This window comes from Hippocampus zosterae, chromosome 3 (genome assembly GCF_025434085.1).
Source record: "Hippocampus zosterae strain Florida chromosome 3, ASM2543408v3, whole genome shotgun sequence".
NCBI classification, from domain to species: Eukaryota; Metazoa; Chordata; class Actinopteri; order Syngnathiformes; family Syngnathidae; genus Hippocampus; species Hippocampus zosterae.
Window position 1 is genome coordinate 20,165,077 of NC_067453.1, and position 16,919 is coordinate 20,181,995.

At 43.6% G+C, this 16,919-nt stretch overlaps 1 protein-coding gene across 1 annotated transcript; it reads right to left on the reverse strand.

Moving 5' to 3' along the window:
• Nucleotides 1–69: 69 nt before the first annotated feature.
• smad3b (SMAD family member 3b) lies at nucleotides 70–9,472 on the reverse strand. Its single transcript, XM_052061904.1, has 9 exons — nucleotides 9,050–9,472; nucleotides 7,135–7,328; nucleotides 6,918–7,052; nucleotides 6,549–6,623; nucleotides 6,408–6,458; nucleotides 3,346–3,558; nucleotides 2,862–2,999; nucleotides 2,395–2,539; nucleotides 70–1,489 (listed from the first exon to the last, which is right to left on the reverse strand). The coding sequence occupies exons 1-9, from the start codon at nucleotides 9,250–9,252 to the stop codon at nucleotides 1,366–1,368; spliced, it is 1,278 nt and encodes a 425-aa protein (XP_051917864.1). The 5' UTR covers nucleotides 9,253–9,472; the 3' UTR covers nucleotides 70–1,365.
• Between the last annotated feature and the right edge of the window lie 7,447 nt (nucleotides 9,473–16,919).

Genomic DNA, 16,919 nt, shown 5'->3' on the forward strand with positions numbered 1-16,919 from the left:
TCAATTTAAACCAATCCACTCCACGTTGTCTAAAAGGTGAAATATATTCAAAAAGAAAAATATGTCCAATTTATTTTTACTCCATTTATTAGACATTTTTGCATAAAGTAAAAGGCCGCCTAAGAATGTATTTCAGCCAAGTGACTAAACAATGCGTGTACATGAGACAGAGGACCACAAGAGCAGACGCAGCTCTGTCATCTACCCAATATACTGCGCGAGTGACCGAAGAGATTGGACGGTGTACTGTCAAGAGTGTGAATATTCATTGACATTACAACTTCAAAGACTGCAGGCAAATTACTTATGCCTTACACTGTAGCGTTGAACATAACATTTTCAAACACACAATAAATGACTTAAACTGAAGCTGTACAGTACACCAATCGAAAGTGCTTCATTCACTCACACAGAAGGTCGGCCACGGATTAACCCGCCTGTGCCTTACTGTCAGTCAGGTGCAGCCCCGTTTTCATTGATGCGTAACTACAAGAAATCACAAGCTATAAATAGTTATGTACAATCATACTGAGGCAATAATAAAAAATATATTCCCAAGCAGGACAAATATGCAAAAATAACTTAGAAAATGTATTTTCTACAGCGCAAAATAGTTTTTCTTACAAGTTTTTATTTTAAATAAACCAAGAAATAATTGGCCTGATCTTGTTTATAATAGATAAAACATCAATTAAGTAATCCTCATTAATATGATGAACTATTATGGGGGGGAAGTACCTTGTACTTAAGACTTGCATGAATTTTATCACCTTGAACGCAGTCGTTTTAAAAAGAATTGTACTGGAACACATCGACCAGTTGAACAGAATAATTAATTCATAGAATCAATGTTTTAAAATGTATCAAATAGTGTTGTCGCGCCAACCGGCAAGTGTGGGAGGGATGCTCTATTCCCGGAACATTTACAAAGTAGCTAATTTTGTATTCAGGTTCCTGTTGTACTTCCTGAGAAAAATTAATGAAAATGTAAGAAAAAAGCTGAAAGTAAAATTGCCTCAATCTGCCCTGGCCCTCCGCCAATTTTCATGAAAATGTCCCATCATGCCTTTGTTGACGGAACCGCAGTGGCATCTCCACGAACACAAAACTGCTGCGACGCACGGGTTACTTGATATCTCAGTGACATTAAAGAAATGGCTGTGTGTGCGTCTGAAAATGAACAGAATAGCGATAAGTAGAAGACGCAGAACAAAGGACCATCACATGGGTCGACAGTGCAAAGGGAAGTGTAACACGTGTGTGAGGTTAAACATTACGGCAAGGGAAGATGATCCGATTAATACCGTCTCTTTTCCTTATCTGCGCTGAGAGAGCGAGAAACCACAGTAGGCTGGTGGCTGCCTCTTAAGACACGCTGGAGCAGTGGATGGTGGGAGAACCCATCTGTGTGAGAACCTTGTCCAGCCACTGCAAAGGACCGTTGAGATGCAGCTCTATCCAGCAAGGGGTGCTGGTCACTGTCTGACGTCTGCACATTAGAAGAAAAGACCTCATTAAACAATTTACGTAGAGATAATATTTGATCAATGCACATAGTAAAAGCCCAGTCGTCTGACATTGGGATTTTTTTTTTTTAACCAAACACAAGCAACAATTTAATCCGTATTACAATATAAATGCATTATACAGATATGATTTGGTTACTCTTGGAAAGAAAGGTAAATGTATCATGAATTATTGAACTCAGCGAGTGTGGCGTAACTAATATAAGGAAATGAGTAAACCATAAAACAGATTACAACAATAATACTAATGCATCTGTGGCTCTGTGACGTCCAACTTTTTATGAAACAATGATAAATAAACTGGGACTGCACTTTTCGAGCACTGAACTCATCTGGACACTGCATAAATGAATAAAATATACCCCCGCCCCCCAAAAAAGCTTTACAAAAGCCCCCCCCCCCCCTCCCCGAATTGCAGCCTTAATGATACATTGCAATGTTGATTTGAATACGATTAATTGTTCATCCCTATTCTGAAGTCATTGAGGGTGGCAGAAACACAAGCAGGGCTCTGGCCTTTTGGGAATTCCCCTCACAAGTGTCTCTGATACACGTTCACCTCCCACTGCATGCCTGCGACATTCCTTTGCCATTACTCAACTGGCTCATGCTTTCTCTTACCAGAACCTCTACCACCCGCCCCAACTTCCTTCCTTAGTGTGCTCATGATACTGAACATCATGGCACCTTTTCTTATTCAGCCAAGAAGGTTGACATCCAAACCAAAAGTACGAGGCACACTCCACAACAAAGACAGCTACATATCATTTGACTCCACTTTTCAAAGAAGAAATGGGAATGCCAAGTGACGGGCCCGAAACATTTCGAGAACATGTGAGTAGGGCCATCTTCCGACTCTCAAGTTTACCTGTACTCTGCGCCCCAGCCTTTGACAAAACTCATGCGTATGGTGCACATCCTGGTCAGCTGGTAAACCGCCTCAAAGCCCTGGTTGACCGACTGGGCAAGAAGAGCGGCAAACTCTTGGTTGTTGAAGATCTTCAAGTTGCAACCTGACAAAGAGAGGCTTTAGATGAGCAGTGCTTCTCAAGTGATCATCAGGTGGGCGACGGGAAATTATCTCATCTCACTTGATTGGTTGAAGAAAAAAAAAGAAACAACCGCAAATGATGTACCGTACTCTTTTCATCAACAGTATCTACTGCCAGCAACGTGGCGTGACAAGCAGAGCAATTAATTGCTCTTCAACTAGATGACTGGATGGTACGATGCGCTTATCGGACATTTGCCATTTATACAACCAAAAAAACATCTTTGCTTTCAAATCAACTGGCCCAGATTTCAAACTAAGGTAGCCCTCCTGTGTGGTCGCACCTGGAGGGATCTTGCAGACGGTAGCGGGATGCCATCCGTAGCGCTGGTTGCAATTCGGACTCTGGACAAATATGGAGCTGTCACTGAGACACTCGGCAAACACTTCCCCACCAATGTAGTACAACCTAACGCCCCGGCCTGAAACGGGAATACGGAGAACATTATATTCATCCTACACCAACACAATAACAACAAAAATAACTTGGTCGGCTCGATACCTCTCAAAAATGAACATTATCTTTATGAGCCTTGTGGCCAACTTTTAAATCAGATTTCTCATTTCCAATCTCTACTTTTTAAAATATCTTCAGTTGTTTACCCTGATTGTTTTCTGAAATTTGGCCTGATTGTTGGTACCTGTATACAACTGGGATGGACAAGCTAGTCGACTTTACTACGACACAAATGATGGCTAAATTGAGCTGTTGCGGCTTTTAATGAGGCGTGTTTTGCCCTGCTTTACAACATCCCAGATGACAATTACCTATATGTCTCCGTGTCAGCTCGACAGCAGAATTGCGGTTTACGTTGGACAGCAGCCCCAAACAGAAGCGTTCCGAATTGGAGGGGTCAGTGAAGCCGTCGACCGTGAGGGAGGGCTGCGAAGCGTGAAAGGTCTCCCCGACGCGTTGGTTGAGCTCATAGTAGGAGATGGAGCACCAGAAGGCGGACTCGCAATACGTCACAGGCTGGAGGTCTGTGTGATCGAAATAAACAAGTGGTTAGAGAAAACTGAAAGAAGAGAACAAATGTGGTTAACATTTAATTGTGAAGCTGCGCATCACAGATAACGGTTGTCTTTGATTTGTCGCCTCCAGTTCCTTCCCACGACCCCAGCTAGGAAGTCCGAGACATGACGGAGGTTATTTTATATATATATATTTATGTAAATAAATAAATAAATATATATATATATATATATATATATATATATATATATATATATATATATATATATATTTTTTTTTTTACCTGGCATACCTATTACCATTATTACATTACCTAGGGCTGTCTGTACCTGATCTCCCGACAGACTTGAACACGACACACACAATGACACCATTCATCCCAACGTTACGCTGTTACCGCCTTAAAGGCTGAGTCCCACAAACATTTTCCACTGCATTCGACTCGATGTAGTCGACTCAAACACAAAAGCTTACATCACAAAAACCTTTTTGTTGTCGCTGGTGAGCCAGCAAAAATAGTCTGACCTCCGCTATTACAATTCAAAATGCTATACTAAAATGGACTCTTTTCAAAGAATTAATGTTTCACCCCTGGATGACACCTTGTTTGGATCTTTTGTCAACCGCTATTTCCTCTGTGGTGAGCGTGGGTATTTCTTTATTCAGCTGTACCAGTCCCAGGTGTTTATTTGAAGCGGGGATCATTTGAGAGTCTTGTTTAAAGAATGACGTTATTTTAAGCAAGACCTCAGGCTTTGTGTGCAACTTCAGAGACATTTGCGTTTCTTCTCCTATTAATTGACTCAGAGTTACACACTATTCCGCTGCTATGATGTCACACTATTTACACTTACCACCATCCCAAGCTATTTAATTGAGTGTGTAGTGTACCCAGCCGTGCCGATGGGAACCCAACCGTAGAGCTTGGTGGAAACACGGCCAAAGTAAAAGATCATTGTCTTGTAGCAGCGCTTGTTTTTGGGCACCACCTGGCAACTGTATTTTCACAACTATAGGGCACACTTAATAGTCTTTAATTTTCTCCCAAATGTCGGGGCATAATAATGTGGGGCGCCTAATCTATGCCCACCGTTCCAAAATCTGTGAATGTTGCTTGCTGTGTGACTTCGGAAGAAGTGTCTCTACAGTCACCATTCGACTGAGGGCAAAAATGCCTGCAGAAGAAATGAAAATTGAACATTTTCCAGCAGGTCTGTCTTGGTGCTTTCGTTTTATGAAACGGCGCCAACTATCCATCCGGGCAAAGACTATCGGGGCACAGCAACTTACGGCGGACTCCAAGGAAAAGCTGACCTCCTTCCGCTCCTACTGCCGTAAAAAGATTGCCGACCAACACATCCAACCCAACCGCAGCACCAACATGGACAAGGTGCTGCTCACTTTCAACATCCAGGTGAACCACACTGTCGAAAAGAAGAGAAGCCAGCGCGGTAGCGATATGCACAACGGGGCACAAGAAATCGGCTTTGACTGTTGTGCTTGGTTGCCATAGCAATGGACAGAAACTGCCACTGAGGGTGATTTTTTTTCAAGAGAAAGACTGTGCCGAAAGAAAAGTTTCCAACTGGAGTATTCGTGAAGGCAAATCGAAAAGTCTGGATGTACGAGGAGAAAATGAGTTTGTTTTTTTTAAGCTGGCATACATTTTACCATGCCTGCATCCAATAAGGCAGTGCGACTTCTGTATGTAACAAATACAGAAATAGCACCCATATCTGACACTGCAACTCCATGCGCCGTATGGTCGTGAAAAGACGGTGATCTTTTAGAGCAGAGGCCCCTAATTGAGGACATATGGTATACACCCCACTGGCAACACATCGGGTACACCTACACACTGATGTCTGAGATGTGGCTAATAAAAGCTACACTGTATATAGTTTGCCCCATCTAACTAAATGATGTTACAAACATAAAAGCCACTGCGTCACGCCTCAAAACGTAGCATTATCTTTGGAAAGTCGAAATGTAATTCTTCTCTGATAATAATAATAATAATACATTTTATTTGTGGGCGCCTTTCTAGAAACTCAAGGACACCTTACAACAAGCAGTTAAAATCACGAGTACAATGTTAAAAACTACATCAAATAAGATAAGAAAAAAATAAATAAATAAATAAATAAAATAATGGCTTTATGGTCTGAGTGAATAGGCTTGTCGAAACAGACGTGTTTTGAGGCGGGATTTGAAATGTGTTAATGAGGCTGTATTACGAAGGTCAGCGGGGAGTGAGTTCCATAGCTGGGGAGCAGAGCGACTGAAGGCTCTATTTCCCATGGCGACGAGGTGAGCAGGGGGGACAGAGAGGAGGACAGAGGAGGAGGAACGAAGAGAGCGGACAGGCGTAGGAATATGGATGAGGTCAGATAGGTATGGAGGGGCTAGGTCATGAATGGATTTGAATGTGAGGAGCAGGATTTTATATTGAATGCGGTGTAAAATGGGGAGCCAGTGGAGATGTTGAAGGACAGGTGTAATGTGGTTTATGTATGGCGTGAGTGTGATAATGCGGGCGGCTGAATTTTGGACCAGCTGAAGCTTATGGAGGGTTTTTTGAGGAAGACCAAACTGAAGGGAATTACAGTAATCGAGTCGCGAGGTGACGAGGGTGTGTACAAGTATAGCAGTGGACTGAGGAGTGAGAGAAGAGCGGAGCCGGTGGATGTTTCGAAGATGATAATATGCAGAACGAGTGATGTGGTTGATATGTGAGGTGAAGGAGAGGGTGCTATCAAGGATGACACCCAGACTCTGATATTGGATCTAGTTAGTGATTGCACATGGCACACACACAAATTAAACAGTTGTAAAGATGATGTCTGTGTAGGATTACCAAAATTATTGTTCGTGGGTGACACAGGATTGGGCGACAGGCTGGGTGAACCTGAAATACAAAACAATACACTGGGTCCATATGTAAACAGACTACCTGATTCAAATTCTGGGTCTGATGGTGTGAACACAGCCGATTCACCTGTGTCCATACTGTGGTTAAGTTGGTGATCGCTCGTCTCGCCATCCTCACTCAAATACCCCGGCGGGGGCGTTTCTGGAAACACACACACACAAAAAAAGTGTCCTTAGATTCCTTGAAAAGTGCTCTACAATTTAAAGTTATTACAGTACCGTTGTTATGAATGACTTCCACGAGGCACATTTTGCATGCGTTTTACCAATGGCAAAACATGTTACGTATTCCCAGGTTTTGATGAGAGCATGTAATGTTTTTTTTTATAGCCGATCGGTAGGTGCTGAAAAACATTGCCTTTTTGTTTTTTATATAAAGCTAACAGAATTACATGTTTACATTCCTCTGTGGGCAATGAAATTACTTGGTTCTCACCAGGTATGTAGTTACTCTGCGGTTCAATGCCAGCGGGGAAGTTTGTGTTCTCAGGGATGGAGGGACTGTAGTCATCCAGTGGTGGGAACTCCGCAGGGATGTCTGTATGTCGTGGAACTAGAACTGGGGGCAAAACTGGAGGAATATATAGATATTTTCATCAGGGACCACATTGGATTATTGGGTAGCTATTTTTGCGGCGGCAAGCTCCGCTCACTTGGCGTCTCCACCCTCTGGTAGTGATAGGGGTTCACGCACACTTCATCTTTCTTTGTGTGGAAAGCGTATTCGCACTGGTCGCCGGCCCGCAGCTCGTGGTGCGACTGCAGGTCGGGCCAGCGCCACAGGCGGCAGTAGATCACGTGAGGGAGACCTTTTCTGTGCGAGACCTGGAGTCGACCGTCTAATGATCTGAAACATGCCAACAACAAAACGAGTGTCACGGTCCACCCATTTCATGATTTGGAATTCCAAGCAAAGGGATTTGGCCTAAATTCACCATATCAGCTTCAGTCGCATTTATGGAATTCCCTTATCACACCTTCGTAATTCCTAACCAAGACTCTCCAATGTTAAAGGGATTGGGCTGCTTCTTAATGCAGAGAGAACCCAAAAGCTTTTGAATAATATCCAATATGATTTGATTTGAATGAGCGCGACGGGTTCCTCTTGCCTCAAGACATGTGGTCAACCATGCTACTACCGCTCATCAATCATTATCATTTGTGGTTGTGAAATGGAAATTCCACCACAATCTGTTGCTTGATGCTGTTTGATTTCTAAGTTGTTTACCTCTCAGTGACATGCAGTCATCTCCCCATGTGCTGGTCAACAATAGTTTTTTGTTGTTTATTCAACAGCTTTTAAACATGTGCATTCTCAGTTAAGAATGTGATGAACTTTTATGTAAGGTGATATGGCTTCCCTCTCCAATTACCCAGACAAGTCTCTCAATTATCATCAAAGAAGAATGAGATTTATTGACAGTGGTAATTTATTTGTATCATTTTCCAAATTAGAGGTTCCATTCTACTTGATACAAGTTGAACAAGAACCAACAGTCCAAATGAAATAAAATAATCCCTTCTACCAAACAACGGTTTAAAAACAACAACAATTGCATAAGGCAGATGCGGCCCACTTAAATGTGACATTCGACAGCACCTCTGGCCTCAGTTGAGCCACTTCATGTGCTGACAAGCGATTTCTTCCAGGAAAAGCGAACATTTGCAAAATGAAACAAATAATTCCCAGTCATGTCTCCAGTAGACAGCTGCTATTCTCTAAATCTGCAGCATCTGACCCACAATCAAAACAGTGGCCCACGCCCTCCCACAGCTTAGAGTGCATTCCCACCCAAAAAGGCTATTTTAATGTCGGCTACCACCCACATTCTGAGGGAGGTATAGTATACAACACAAGGCTGGGGTGGGGGGGATACTCAGTTTATAGTCCAGACTAAGAGCATATATGAAAACCAGTTACAATGACTCAATGTACATGTACTGTACAAACTTACCATAGTGTAAAATATTGAATCAGCCTTTTATTAATATCCACCACATATCCTCACTACTATGAACTCAATAATAGTACTCACACATCACTATTGGTGTGGTTCAATCTTTTCCAAAGTATACCAAGTCCATTCTAAACAACTCATGAGTCATACTTTTGTTCACCTCTTGTACAACACTTAACCATTTACAATGTAACCAAGCCAACTTGAATTCATGTATCACCACACTTTTGAGGTTGTATCCATGTGCATGAAATTGCCTCTGTTGAGCACGCTCGTCGCCGGTGCACACACGCACCTAAACCCAACCACTCAATTTCAATCATTTATCTCGGATGCATGAAACAATCAAAGAAACAAAAACTGAGAAACAAGTAGGTTACACTTAACCACCTCATATGACCGTGCACATGAAATAACACCGAATTTCAACACGTCTTCTGTCGACAATGAAGCATGTTTTTCCAGTCCAAAAAGGCGAGTACACACAAACGAGTAATCTTTTTTTCAGGTTGTGATATGAGTAGTTGCTAACACTAACAAGCTAGCTACCGGACAGGCGCCCAGCTGTCATGAGCGCTAGCTTAGCTTAGCTAGCGCTCGATTTCCTTACCTTGGTATAGTTAAACATTTGGTGTTGACATTCTGTGACGTGATGGCCTTTTCCAATTCGTCCAACTGTCCGGTCTTTTTCAACTTCTTCACCAGACTTTTCACAGCCTTTTCGCACCATTTCTCCTCTTGGCCGTTCTGCTCCCCCTTCTTCCAACCGAGAAGCCTCTTCACTATGGGAGGCGTGAACGGCAAGATGGACATTTTAAATGTCGAGATGTATCAACGCTGATTTGATCTCACTCTCCGATCGAGTGTTACACGAAACACCGCCAACTTCTGTCAGTCCGGTGAGCCAGTCTAAATGAGCTGCGAGACCGGACTTCTCAGGCACACGGACGGCCGGCACCCGGGAGGCGCTCACGCTCACGCCTCTGTCCGCTCAAGTTGACTGAGTGTCGGTCAGAGTGGAGCAGAACATCCGCCTGTCTGCCCCTCCTCCCGCTCCTTCATCAACCGCTCATCCCTCCACCTGCACCGAACCGACAACAAACAAACAAACAAAAAAGAAATTTTACTGCTGGTAATATAAAATAAATGCATATGTAAAATACATATAAAAAACAAACTTTGTTCGGGTTGACGGTGCTACATTAAGGTTACAACTCGGCAAATAATTATTTGTGTAATTATTGGTTAAGTTATACTCATACATGCTGCGTAGCTAAACTTTTGTGTTTTTTTATAATGAAGTTTTATTGTTTGTTTGCATGGGTCGCTCTTGAAAGCAAGATGATACAATTGAAGGAGTTATCCAGAAAGTACAATGGATACATAAATCCACTGCACATCATGCGTAAGTGGAGAAAGACACATATTTTACATACATTTTACATACAAAAAAGTAAGAAGAGAATCACTGCTTAAAGGCAATAATTAGAATGGCAACAACCAGTTTCCAACATTAAATTTTGTGTCTCGCACTTCTGACCACCAACGAATACTTTCCTTGAAAATTAACCTTAGTTTTACTTAAAATTAGGAGTTCAGAACCGATACATAACATGTTCACATACTACATACATGCAGAAATTAAAACATCTGAGCAAATGGGTACTGGTACTGTAATTGATGCCAAAATGTCCCGCACCTTGTAGCCATGATGGGGGAGGGGACATGAGTCGGACAGCTGGTTTGGAGAGATGTTGCGTGTGTCCTTGTGAAGGGATTTTAGGAGGGATAGGGGGGACAGAGGGGGTTGTGTGAGACAGGAGGGCAGATGGGCCACAGCCGGCCCAGCAAAGGTCTTAAGAAGCGAGTGAGGAATAATTTGGGACAAAAGGCTGGACGGCTATATAAATAAGTAATAAGTGCACACAATCATATGTGTAACAAAGGCATTGTGATGGAGCATTCAAGGGCAATGTGGGAAACAAGGAGCATGTGATCAGCTGGGCTGCTGTCACAACAATGCTTCAACAAGATTCTAACAGCAATTCGAGAAAATATAACCTTTGTGTCCTCATATAGGAACATTATTGTGATATAGACTTACACTAGACAATGACTCATTCACAATGTAGCTGAGATAGCACAGCTTATAGCAAAACCGTAAACAGTGTGCGTGTGTATATATATATACTAGCTGGTTCGCCGCCCTCCGGGCGGCTCATCAGCTAGTTCCTGCGGAAGGCTGGTAAGGTGGTGGTTCGCCACCCTCTGGGTGGCTCATCAGCTAGTTCCTGCGGAAGGCTGGTAAGGTGGGCCTTCGGCCCACAAAAGTGTTGTTGCTTGGTTCAACTTTTTGTTCATCTTCATTGCTTATCGCGAAAATAAAGAGATGTTTAGCTCTACTAAATAACTAACAATTTCATTGCAATGCTTGTGGGTAGACAACATTTTTTCGCTAAGATGCCCGTTCGATCGTAGTGAGCCACTGCCTGAGCGGCGCAGTGGCGGCGCGCAGTGGCGGTGCGGTGAAGTAGGTACGTTTTGAAAAGGGACAGACGGAAGGACAGACCGCGTGCGGGACGACGCGCAATATATATATATATATATATATATAAAATCCTCATCTCACCCCTCGGGTGGTGTCCGTCCCTCATTCAGCTTGGGTCCTCTACCAGAGGCCAGGAAGCTTGAGGGTTCTGCGCAGTATCCTTGCTGTTCCCAGCACTGCACATTTCTGGACTGAGATGTCCGATGTTGTTCCCGGGATCTGTTGCAGCCACTCATCTAGTTTGGGGGTCACTGCCCCTAGTGCTCCGACCACCACAGGCACGACTGTCACCTTTATCTTCCAGGCTCTCTCCAGCTCCTCTCTGAGCCCTTGGTATTTCTCGAGTTTCTCATGTTCCTTCTTCCTGATGTTTCCATCACTAGGGACCGCTACATCCACTACAAAGGCTTTCCTCTGCCCTTTATCTATGATCACGATATCTGGTTGGTTCGCCATTACCATCTTGTCAGTCTGGATCTGGAAGTCCCACAGGATCTTCGCTCTGTCATTCTCCACCACCTTCGGAGGTGTTTCCCATTTTGACCTTGGGGTTTTCAGTCCATACTCCGCACAGATGTTTCGGTAGACTATGCCAGCCACCTAGTTATGGCGTTCCATGTAGGCTTTCCCTGCCAGCATCTTACACCCTGCAGTAATGTGTTGGATCGTCTCAGGTGCCTCTTTGCACAACCTACACCTTGGGTCTTGTCTGGTGTGGTATATCTGGGCCTCGATGGCTCTGGTGCTCAAGGCCTGCTCCTGAGCAGCCAGGATGAGTGCCTCTGTGCTGTCCTTCAGGCCAGCCCTCTCTAGCCACTGATAGGACTTGACAAGAGATCAGCCACTTCAGTTATGGTCCGGTGGTACATCCCGTGTAGGGGCTTGTCCTCCCATGATGGTCCCTCTTCCAGCGCCTCATCTTCTGTTCCCCATTGTCTGAGACATTCTCTGTGTACGTCATCCGTTGGAGCCTTCTCCTTGATGTATTCATGGAGCTTGGATGTTTCATCCTGGACAGTGACTCTCACACTCACTAGTCCCCGGCCTCCTTCCTTTCGGCTTGCGTACAGTCTCAGGGTGCTGGATTTGGGATGGAACCCTCCATGCATGGTTAAGAGCTTTCGGGTCTTAACGTCCGTGGTCTGAATCTCTTCCTTTGGCCACCTTATTATTCCTGCAGGGTATCTGATCACTGGCAGGGCATAGCTGTTTATTGCCCGGGTCTTTTTCTTGCCATTGAGCTGGCTTCTTAGGACTTGCCTCACTCGCTGGAGGTATTTGGCCGTAGCCGCTTTCCTTGTTGCCAGTTCGAGGTTGCCATTGGCTTGTGGTATACCAAGGTACTTGTAGCTGTCCTCAATGTCTGCTATTGTTCCTTCAGGGAGTGAGACCCCTTCAGTGCAGACTACCTTTCCTCTCTTAGTCACCATCCGACTACATTTCTCAAGCCCGAATGACATCCCGATGTCGCTGCTGTAGATCCTGGTTGTGTGGATCAGTGAATCTATGTCCCTTTCGCTCTTAGCATACAGCTTTATGTCATCCATGTAGAGGAGGTGACTGATTGTAGCTCCATTTCTGAGGCGGTATCCATAGCCTGTCTTGGTGATTACTTGGCTTAGGGGGTTCAGTCCTATGCAGAACAGCAGTGGGGAGAGTGCATCACCTTGGTATATGCCACATTTGATGGACACTTGGGTAAGTGGCTTGCCATTGGCTTCAAGTGTGGTTTTCCACATTCTCATCGAGTTCGCAATGAAGGCTCTTAGGGTCCTGTTCACCTTATACAACTCCAAGCATTCAGTGATCCATGTATGTGGGATCGAGTCATAGGCTTTCTTGTAATCAATCCAGGCTGTGCATAGGTTGGTACGTTGGTACAGGACCTGCAGTCTTGTGCGACTGTTCTGTCAACCAGGAGCTGATGTTTGGCTCCTCTGGTATCTCTACCAATGCCCTTCTGCGCTTCGCTCATGTATTGATCCATGTGTCCACTTATCTTAGCCGCAATGATGCCTGACATGAGCTTCCATGTTGTGGAGAGACAGATTATTGGCCGATAGTTGGATGGGGCTGCACCCTTCGAGGGATCCTTCAATGATCAGGATCGTTCGCCCTTCGGTTAGCCATCCTGGGTGAGTCCCATCCCTCAGCAGCTGGTTCATTTGTACTACTAGGCGCTCGTGGAGTGCTGTGAGTTTCTTTAGCCAGTAGGTGTGGACCATGTCAGGGCCTGGTGCTGTCCAGTTCTTCATATCTGAGACTCTTTCCTGTGTGTCTGCCACTGTTATGGTAACTGGGTTCTGTTCAGGGAGGTTGCTGTGCTCCTCTCTCAGGGTCAACAGCCATTGTGCACTGCTGTTATGTGCAACCTCCTTCTCCCATATGCCTTTCCAGTACCTTTCAGTTTTCCAGTCTTGGAAAGTGTACGCCACTGAGCATACACTTTCGCAGGTTGTGTTGCGAACAGCCTGTTTATTCGTCTGGCCTCATTCCGTTTCGTGTACCGCTTTAGGCGACTGGACATGGCTTGGAGCCTTTGTTTAGCAGTTTCGAGTGCTTCAGGTATGGTCATCTGGATGTACCTCTCGGGTATCGGCCTTTTCATCACACCTCTCTGGGCCTCCGTCAATTGACTCACATCTTTCCGGGCCGCCTTGATCTTAGTCTCCAACCGTCTTTTCTATGGTGATTAACGTATCTCATGGCTTCCATGGTTGCTCTTATAGCCCAGAGTCTCCAGGATCACTGATGCTGAAGCGTATATCAGCTCATTGGTTTCTGTGATCGTTACGGTAGGGATCGCCCTCAGTGCTGCATTCACACTTTCTATGAGACTTTCAGATGGTACTTCACATAGCCGTTGTAATCGGTTTCTAGGTTGCCCAGCTTTCATTCTCGCCATGATCTTAGCTTTCAGGTCAGTTGCTGCCTCGCTCAGCATTTCATTCATTGGGGCTGGCCTCCCAATCTCATCATCTGCATTTATTGGGGCTTGCCTCCCAATCTCTGGTATGACCTCCTCCTCTAATCTGGCAGCCTGGGGTCCTTCACCATGGAACCTACGTGGTACCTCATTAATTTCAAGTTGTGACAGCAGTTGCCGTTTGTGGATTTTGGAACACTGAGCTACTAGTTGTTTCATGGGTTTCGAAGTAACCATTTAGCCCACATTCTCTGCATGTAACCCCTCTGACTAGGGTTGCTTGAGTAGTAGCATTCCAACAGAGCCATGTTATTGCATCTCGCCCATTTCCGCTTTGTTCCAGTAGCCCATTTTTCATCAAGGTGCTCTGGGTCCCCAGCACCTGACGCAGACCTTGTTTGGCCGGGCGACGTCTGAGCCGGCATGTCATTCGTTTTATTGTCTGTCATCATTGTATGAGGTAGGCATTAGCGTGAAGGATCTTGCCCAAGGATGGTGTTATGTGCTCATTTTTGCCCCAAGTGGGATTCGAACCACTTCCCGTATGCCAAACCGATGCCTTACCAACTGAGCTATGCAGCCGCCACATATTATATATATATATGTGTATATATATATATATATATATATATATATATATATATATATATATATATATATATATATATATATATATATATATATATATATATATATATATATATATATATATATATATATATATATATATATATATATATATACACACACACACATATATACACACAAACACACACACACATACACACAGTGCAATTAGATGTAAACTTTAGTTGCCTAAGCCTGTAATTTTCACCAAGGGAAATTGCAGTGCTACACCTTCAAAAGCATGAGGTCCAGTCCTGCATTTGATATCTTTACACACACACACACACACACACACACACACACACACACACACACACACACACACACGTACTGTACATACAATGCTGGGTTTTTTTTTTTCCTACCCACTCACTGGGTAGCTGTGTATTTTGAGCATCTTTGGTGGGTTCATTATTTTGACCCAGCAGATTGGGTTAAAGATTGGTTTTAGGTGGGCTGAAGAGTCGAAGCTGGTCGCCGTTTTGGATACAGTTGAAGTTGAAATTAATTTAACCAAACATGCTAAGAAAATATTGGCGATGGCTGAATCCTCAACCTAATACGCTGGGTATAAATAACCCAATATTGGCTGGGTCCCTTTTGGACCCAGTGCTGGTTAAGCTACTTCACCCAATTTGGGTTAACCAGCAGTTTTAAGAGTGAAGTGTTATCTCTTGCTTGCAGCCATCACTTGCTTTCCAGATGGTGGCACCTGCAAATCTGGGACACATTAACCCCTCCACCCCTGCCCCCACCCACTCACCCCCCACATTACTACCCCCTCCAAATCCCTTTTCTCTGGCTTCCAACTGGTGCAGGTGATTTCCACAGTCCTGAGATTTGTTTTCATATCTGAGACAATTGTGTCTCCTTGATCAAGTCGTGATTCTAATGAAACCAATTGCTTCTTGCAACATTTGGATTATATTCCAAAATCAACTGGTCATTTTAAAAACACATCATACTTCCACATGGTCATTGTCCCCTGCTAACTATTGGCACCCTGCCATCACCAGATATTGTATCCTCAAATACCATAGCTCACACCTTTATCTGCATAATCTTTATACCATGCCTCAAACATACCTCATGGGTTGATTACTTCTAGGAGAGTAAATTCTGAGCAGGCATCAGCATGTAGATGACTCTTTTAAACACAGTTGAGTGAATAAACAACCCCTGGTTGCTATTTGAGTAAATAACCGCGGCCTTTTTTATTTTAACATAGTAATCACGTGTCATTTATTTGTTGTACAGCAGTTAGCAGCAACCGTTTTGAAACTCAGAGCTACTTCTTTGGTACTGATGAATGCGAAGGGCTACCGATTTAATACACACTTGGATTATAAAAATATCTAGCTCGGATTTCAGTTATTGCGATGCTATTATTAATGAATAAATAATCTCTTCAAGTGTTTCCATTTTCAAATGTTCACATCAACAACATGCGTAGAAACTCACAATATCTCACCGGGGCTCTACTTCTGTGGTTCGAGGCGGCGCCCTGTGTCGGTGACCTGTGCTGTATACAGACAAGTTGTTACTGATAACAATCTGTGACTTTTCTACACTTTTGGTGTTTTTTTTTTAAACAATTGAAAACAAACTGCTTCAAATTTGCTCACTGTAGTTTAGTTAGTTTTGCTGCAGTAAAATAAACGGCTTTTTTACTCTGACCCCTACCGCATACTCCACTTCTCCACATTTATTTCTTCACACTATAGATGCATACCCGTTTTGCATCATTGACTTTATACAATGAACCGCGGAGTCACACTGAACCAATAACATATTCGAAGAATTCTTCGACGGTACCAAGGTAACACTACCATCTAGTGGCCATTGTTTAGCATTAATATTTCTGTTTGATGACAGAGGTTAAAAAAACTAACAGCCAAATGTGTGCTTTTGTGTGTCTGTGTACTTAATTGTGATATTGGACAACATACACATAACGCACTCTCACATTTCTGTCATTATGCATCGTTTGGCTTCATTCACATCACATTTGCATTGTCTCCTATTTTGACACCGAAGTCACACTAAACGCTCTATAATTTTACAATTTCATTTTGTCTTTTATAATTCAGTGCAGCAAATGAATGTCACGTTTTTCTCTCTCTCTTTTTGCCTTTGCTTAACGTTCATTTTGGTTTGATCAATAAATCAAAGCTCCAGATTTATAGTCTCTTCCATAAGCTCAATTTACATGTTTATTGCGTACAATGGTCCATAACAGAATTAACTTGAATCAGAGGATTTGCAAAATATCTGCTCATCTTACATATGGATGGGATGCAGCACTTGGCCATGACTCATTAACTCCTCCCCCGGGCTAAATGGCCTCATGTTTGGTCTGCACGTTCAGAAAAACCTCCG